The 7,205-nt window shown below is 42.1% G+C and overlaps 1 protein-coding gene across 1 annotated transcript in view; it reads left to right on the forward strand.

Annotated features, from left to right (window-relative positions):
• CEP128 (centrosomal protein 128) overlaps nucleotides 1-6,842 on the forward strand; it is a 249,572-nt gene extending 242,730 nt beyond the window's left edge. Inside the window, exon 20 of the mRNA XM_019518700.1 lies at nucleotides 6,627-6,842. Coding sequence (XP_019374245.1) covers nucleotides 6,627-6,658 — 32 coding nt within the window. The 3' untranslated portion in view covers nucleotides 6,659-6,842. The remainder of the gene's footprint in view (nucleotides 1-6,626) is intronic.
• The last annotated feature ends 363 nt before the right edge of the window (nucleotides 6,843-7,205 follow it).

Raw genomic sequence — 7,205 nt, forward strand, 5'->3', positions numbered from 1 at the left:
GGCTAACTATAGGCCCATCAGCCTGACTTCTATCCTGGGGAAGATCTTAGAAAAGTTTATTAAAGAGGCCACCCTTAATGGACTGGCTGACGCCAACATCCTAAGGGCTAGCCAGCATGGGTTTGTTGCGGGTAGGTCTTGCCTGACCAATCTCATTTCCTTCTATGACCAGATGACCTATTACCTGGACAAGGGAGAAGAGATTGCCATATATCTTGACTTCAAAAAAGCCTTCTATCTGTTATCCCATGATCACCTCTTGGCAAAACTGGCAAATTGTGGCCTTGGGTCCACCACGATCCACTGGCTGGAAAATTGGCTCTGTGGTCGGACCCAGAGGGTAGTAATTGATGGCAGTCACTCATCATGGTGTCCTGTGACCAGTGGGGTCCCCCAAGGCTCTGTCCTTGGACCCATATTGTTCAACATCTTCATTAATGATGTGAACATTGGAGTCAGGGGCAGATTGGCCAAGTTCGCTGATGACACAAAACTTTGGGGCAAAGCATCCACACCAGAAGACAGGCGGTGCCTATAAGGCACTGGTGAAAGATGACAATAAACCACATTTACAAAGATGTGTAGAATAAAGCATACATTGCTGCAGTTGGCAGTCTCACTTTTTTACTTAAAAAAAAAAAGTAGTTCTTGTGATATTTATAAATATCTGCTTGTTCTTTGAAAAAACTTAAAGGCTGGGTCCACATCAGTAGGGCCGTGCCTACAAACAGTAGTGGCACAAGTTTGTGCTGCTGCTTTGTGCTTCAGTGCATGCTCCTGCCCGTGTGCTTTGTTGTGGGATGTATTGCCCCACTGCTCCACATGCTGCAGGGGGGGGACCAACTGGGGCACAGGGTACCTCGCAGGGGGTAACCATCCCCTGTGCTGAGGCACGCTGTGCCCTGACCAGCCGGGAAGCAGCACGTGGAGATGGAGGAGCAAGCATTCCAGAGCTGCCTGCTGTCCCATCTCTGTATGCTGCAGAGGCCCCATGCTAAGGCACACTGCACCCCCTGCCTGGCTGGGGCTCAGTATGCCTCGAGATGCCCTGCTTCAATGTCTCCACATTCTTCAGTGCAGGGGCTTCAATGAGGAGCCCCCATGCTGAGGCACATGGAGTATCTGTGCTGAGGCGTACTGTGCCCCAGCCAGCCGAAGAGCAGCTGCCTGGGGCACAGTGTGCCTTGACATGGGGAGCAAGCAGGCAACCTTGGGAAACCTCGGTAGCAAATTTTGCTCCGGGACTGCAAATCAGCAGCACCGGACATTGATTAATGTGCAACTCGTGCAGTTTGCAGTGCCACAAACCACATGTCTGCATGTCTGGATCCAGACAAAATAGCTATATATGTATAGGTAAATCTATTCAATGCTAGAAACTTTCAGCATGAAGCTATCATTAATGGCATTACACACACACCTCCTAACAGTTGCAACTGGGGGCATTGTTCCTCCTTACCCCTGAGGTGGAAGGGAACCAAAGTGTCTGCTATTCTCCTCAGAAACAAAAAGTGGCCAACTGGTGAAAGATGACAATAAGCTGAACTACTGAGTCAGAATTATTAGTGGAAAGTAGCATCTTCCCTGAAGGAGTTTCCCCAAGAGTACCGCATGTCTAATAAGTTATTTCCATGTGCGAAGACAGAAAACAACGGCTATTTCTAATTAAAAATCTTCCCAATCTTACCATGTTTACATTGATTTGATACACAAAAACCAAATTCAAGAGCCAACTAACAGCCATAACAATAGAGTAGAGTATCATGCCCAATGTAAGAAGAGAAAGCTAAACACACAAAACAGACTTCAAATGGTACTAAAGTCTGCAAACAAATAATTAAAATAATTAATATTTACAGTACAATTGTGTTAGTTTGAAATACAGGGGACCAAAAAACTAAGGACTGTGCAATAAACAGGTTCAAAATGCATGTACCAGTAGTAATTTGCATGAATTTCCGTGGCAGGAAGGACCCTAGGCTTATCAAGAACTGCCTGCAGCTTGGAAAGACTGCAGTTTTGCACAATCAGGGGTTGGACTGGGAGTGCCCAGGGAGCCAGGAGCATGTGGAGTGGCCAGGGCTCAGCCTAGAAAAACTGTGGTTTGGCAAGGGAGTACATGGAGGGGACAGCAGCCCCAACTACACGCACAATTAGGGGTAGGATCAGGGGTTGGTGGGGTCGGGGGTGGTTTCTCAGGATCAGGGATGCCAGGTCACCAGGGCTTTAGGGGGATTGTGGGGAGGTGGGTTGGGATGGGACTGTTCAACACTTAAGATTGATCTAAGCAAAAATAAATAAATAAATAAATAAAAAGGCCCTGAGATCATTGCTGCTGGTCGACATTAGGAACTCCTTGTTGTACACACCATAAGAGCTACTTAAATGGCTCCCTATGTTTCAAATCAATGAGGCTTTCCTAGTCTGAGGGACCAGAAAAAAGCTTTGAATTTCACAGTAGACATATTTTGAATTGTCTATATTGTAATGCATACAAAAACCTATTCCTTCAGCGGGGGAGTGACAATAGCTTTGGGGTAGCCAACACTGAACTATCTGATATCAAGCTAACATGGTTTTACTGTAGTGTTTTCAAACTACTTCCCACACATTGCATGTGGTGCAACAAAACGTTCTGCTACAAAGAAGATCCTATTTGAAACAGCGATTTTTTTTTTTGTGGTCAATCTGCTGTTTTTGTAGTGCCATAAACAGCCTGAACATATGGACACTTAGTTTTAGTAGACCTATTCGGGTGTATTTAGTACTACAAAAGTAACATGTGCATATAGCCTGGGTTCTACCTTGCTCACCAGTTAGGGTCCACAAAGTTTGAATAAATTAATCCTTGCTTCTCTACCAGGTCTATTTAGTGTTCGTGAAAGGTGCTCAGTCAAAAAACTACTTTTGATTCAGCAGTGACAGTGAAAGGGTTAAAGCTATAATTGCTGCTAAATTTCATAGATTTCATAGACATTAGGGCTGGAAGGGACCTTGGAATATCATCGAGTCCAGCCCCCCCCCCGAAGGGCAGGAAGTCAGCTGGGGTTATAGGATCCCAGCAAGATAAGCATCTAATTTACTCGAGGGTGTTTAATGTAGTTGCTTGAACAACCTCCGATGGCAGGCTGGGGCTAGGACAGTAAAGAAATTCTTCCTTATGTCCAGCCTGAAACGATCTTGCAGTAGTTTATGACCATTTGACCTCGTCATCCCTTGGGGCGCTCTGGTGAACAAACGTTCCCCCAGATACTGGTGGTCACCCCTGATAACTTATAGGTGACCGTCAGATCACCCCTGAGCCTGCGCTTTTCCAGGCTAAAGAGCCCCATGGCTCTCAGTCTGTCATTGTAAGGTCTGTTTTCCTGACCTCTGATAATGCGCGTGACTCTTCTCTGGACTCTCTCAAGGTTCTCCACATCCTTTTTGAATTGTGGAGCCCAAAACTGGACACAGTACTCCAGCTGTGGCCTCACCAAGGCCGAGTACAAGGGGAGAATGATGTGCCTATTTTGGCACAAGGGGATTTTTTATGCTTTTTATTTCATTATGATTAGGAGGTTTTTTGCCGTAACAACTGTTCTGAGGATCTGTTACTTATACAACTGTTTTATTTTAACTTCAACAAGTTGGAGTGCCTAAAATATTGCACATAACAGTGGAGATTGATTGTAGCAAGGTTGAGAAAATTGTTTTCGAGGATAATAAAATGTTGTTCCTGACCTTTTTTTAGAATTATGGAAGCTTTACTGTATAAAATGTGGATCTAAATTAAGTGCATCTTAATTATTTCTAAGTCATCTGCACATATCCATTCTTGAGGAGAAATATTTATTTTTTAAATGAATGTTTCAATATAGAAGCCTAAATTGCTTTTTGCCTGGCTTTGAATTCTTGTGGTTTTGTCATCTACTTGTCAATACTTAAGGGGATCTCACTTTTTAGAAAGATGTACTAAAAATGTAGCTTTTATTTTTATTTTGGGAGACAGGCAAAGTATGGAATGAAGAATTGGAGGGGGGAGGGTTAGAGTAAAATTGTCATTAGCTTCAGCAGTGGCATTAAGCTGCATAGGTTAAATTCAAAGTGTATCTTTGTTGCATTTGTATTTGTTAACCTTTTGCCTGAAGTTACCTGGAGTTGAATGCAGAGCTGTGGGTGACTGATGTTCAGTGTACTTCTGGTATAGGGAGAAGCCATTCCTGATGGTGTATTTGGTCTATATATGTAACTCTGAAGCAAATACAGGACAGCATTTGCAAAACTGGTATTTCTAATATGGCATATTAATATGAAATGGTAATGATAGACAAGTTCATGTAAAATAAAAATTTAAGTGAGGCAACTTAAAAGTAGGATGTAGCCTACCAGCAGCTGAGGTAGCTTAGAAGTAGGACCATTATAACATCAGATATAACTCAACAAATCGTCATTCAAATGCATCTGATTTGTGAGCGACAATTTTACTGATTTGTAGTGTGTTTAAAGGTACATTTTCCCCTTTATGAAGATAATGCCCATTTGGCTTGAGAGAAAAAGTAAAAGTTAGTGATCCATTTAGCCCGCTGGCTTTGACTGAGGTTCAGTTCACAGCTTTTGTGAATATTTAGTTACTTGTACAAAGTGGATCAGCTGTAAATGGAGATTGAGAGAAACCTACCCCAGAATAGCAAAATAGCTTGGTTCATCTGGGATGTGGAAGGCGAATCTTCAAGTCCCTGTTCAACCTTGTGTAGATCAGAGAATGGAAGCTCAGTTTGCCACAATCAAGATGAGTGACCCATCTAACAGGTTATCAGCTGATCTAGAGTTGGAGAGGATTTTTCTATCTTTGTATTATTTTCTTTGTGAAACATTTTGAAAGATCTTGGTTTTATCCTGAATGCAAAATGGGAATATTTTACCTCTTATACTTCACCATTTCCTCCCAGATCTAGTTGAGAAAGTATTCATTGGTCTGAGTGCCTGTGCCTCTGTGTGTGATATCTATCATATAGTTTTGAAATCTTAGGTTAAAAATAATCCTCTTATTATTTACTTATATCCCCTTATATAGTGTTTGAATATTTTTCAGACTTCCATTTTATTTCAGCTACTTGTATGGGAAAAGTAGATACTAGACATGCAGCACACAGTGCATTTTTTATGAGACAACAATCTCCAAAACAACAAATTTTATGATTATTAGAATGAGAACACTGCAGTGTCCTTCAGACTTGCACTAAGAAAAGGGCTTTTAGGTAACATTTAGTCCATGTTCCAAAAAGAGTTCAGAATTGCTGTGTTTGCAAGGTCGTGTCAAGTTCAGTCTTAAATGTACCATTTAATGGTTCTCCCCATCCCCCAGCCCTCCAAAAGCCTTCACTGCAATTTTTTGTTATAATCAATTTTATGTTTTCTTAAGTTAATTATCTTAACTGTTGTTTAATGTTTCTGTAAATCATCATAAATTCCCTCCTTCCTAGGTGTTAACAAACTGTGTGCTCTTGTGTTGTAGCTGTTCCCTCTTATAGTTCGCACTTAGCACAGGGTTGGGCAAAACGGCTGATCTGGCCAGTGGCCAGACTCCATTTCCCAGCAACCCCTAGCCACACCACTCTGACTCATCTCCATGGAGACCTCAGGAGTGGCAGGGCCATAACAGCCCCATACTTCAGGTGTCTCCATGGAGTCTAGGCTGAGTGGCGCTGCCAAGGTGCGCAACTAGGAAGGGAGCTTCATCCAGGGTCGGGATCTTGCAGAGCTGAGAGCAAGAGCCAGAGCTGGGGCAGAGCCGTGATGCACTGCCTGCGTGCCCCGCCTGTGGAACCTGTGCTCGTCGTAGGGGTGTGCGAGCAGCAGATCATGGCTCTGCCCTGGCTCCAGATCTGCGCTGTCACCTCTCCAAAATCCAGCCCCAGCCTGGAGCAGCTCCCTGCCCAGCCAGGTATCTTGAAAGTGCTACTTGGGCTGGTCTCCATGAAGACCCTGGAAGCGCAGGGCTGTCACAGCCCCATGCTGTTGTGGCCCCACTGCTCCTGGGGTCTCCATGGAGATGAGCTGGAGCAACATGGGCAAGGGCTACTGGGAAATGGAGTATGCCATGGGCCTGATCTGACCCATAGCCCAGACTTTGACCACCCCTGATTTAGCAAATCTGAATATTTATAGTCCTTTAACATTTCTTTAAAAATCAATCAGTTGCTTTTCTTTTTCAGTCTTTTTTTCTTAATCTTCTTGTAATGAAATGATCAAAACTGAAGTGATTCTTTCGAATGTGGTTACATACATTGTATTAAGAGGGAAAAATGCCTCCTTATATTAGAATTTCATGGTGGGATTGAGTGGAATGGGAATATAGGAGTTAAACTTTTTAAAAAATAAGATTATTTATCTGAGACACCTTAGTGTCTCAGATAAAACCACATTGAAGAATCATGGAAGGAAAAACAAAGAAAATGGTTCACTTTGAGAATTTCTTCATGATGGAACAATCATATAAATTTTTCGTTTCTTCCTTTTATTCTTCTTTCTCAGTTTGTAGTTTGTAATATTAGATTTGTCCTGGCTGTCATCCTGCGCATGGAGCCTTGTACCCATTTCCCTGCAGATTATCACAGGTACTTCCTTCTTTCATTCCAAAACAGAAAATGAAATGGAGAATTCCAGTCTATACTGAAGGACAAAAGCTTTAGTAAAACAAAGCACAGTAGGAATAATTAAGAAGAAAAATACCTGGAATTGTCTCTGAACCCCAGGGTATGAAATAAGATTTTTATGTATTCTCACAAAAGTTATTAAAAACTTCATCATTTTATTTTTCTCTTAAGAACCTAACATGAAGCCATATCATATGTTTTCTGGAGAAAAAGAGCAAAACAAAAAACTCTGCTGCTCAGTATTTTCCATAGTATTTGCTATCTCTTTTTGGTGGTATGTGTGTTTGGCTTTGATGTGTGACATAAACTGAATTGGAAATCTGTACTTTATCCTAGGGCTGAGGCAGCTGCACACAAAGCTTATTTAAAGAAAAAAGAAGCTTTTATATAAATTGACCTTTTTCATCTTCAGCCAGGGTGTTGTCCTGCTTAAAAAAATCTTCTGGGTAAGCTGAGATAAATCAGAACCTTTCTTCTGTAGTCAGACTTGGGAAAATTATCTAAGGAAATTATAGATAGAACATAAATGCTTGGCTTAACGTGCCATTTCCCTCTATAAATGAACTT

This window comes from Gavialis gangeticus, unplaced genomic scaffold, assembly GCF_001723915.1.
Source record: "Gavialis gangeticus isolate Ggan-Ray unplaced genomic scaffold, GavGan_comp1, whole genome shotgun sequence".
Classification (NCBI taxonomy): Eukaryota; Metazoa; Chordata; order Crocodylia; family Gavialidae; genus Gavialis; species Gavialis gangeticus.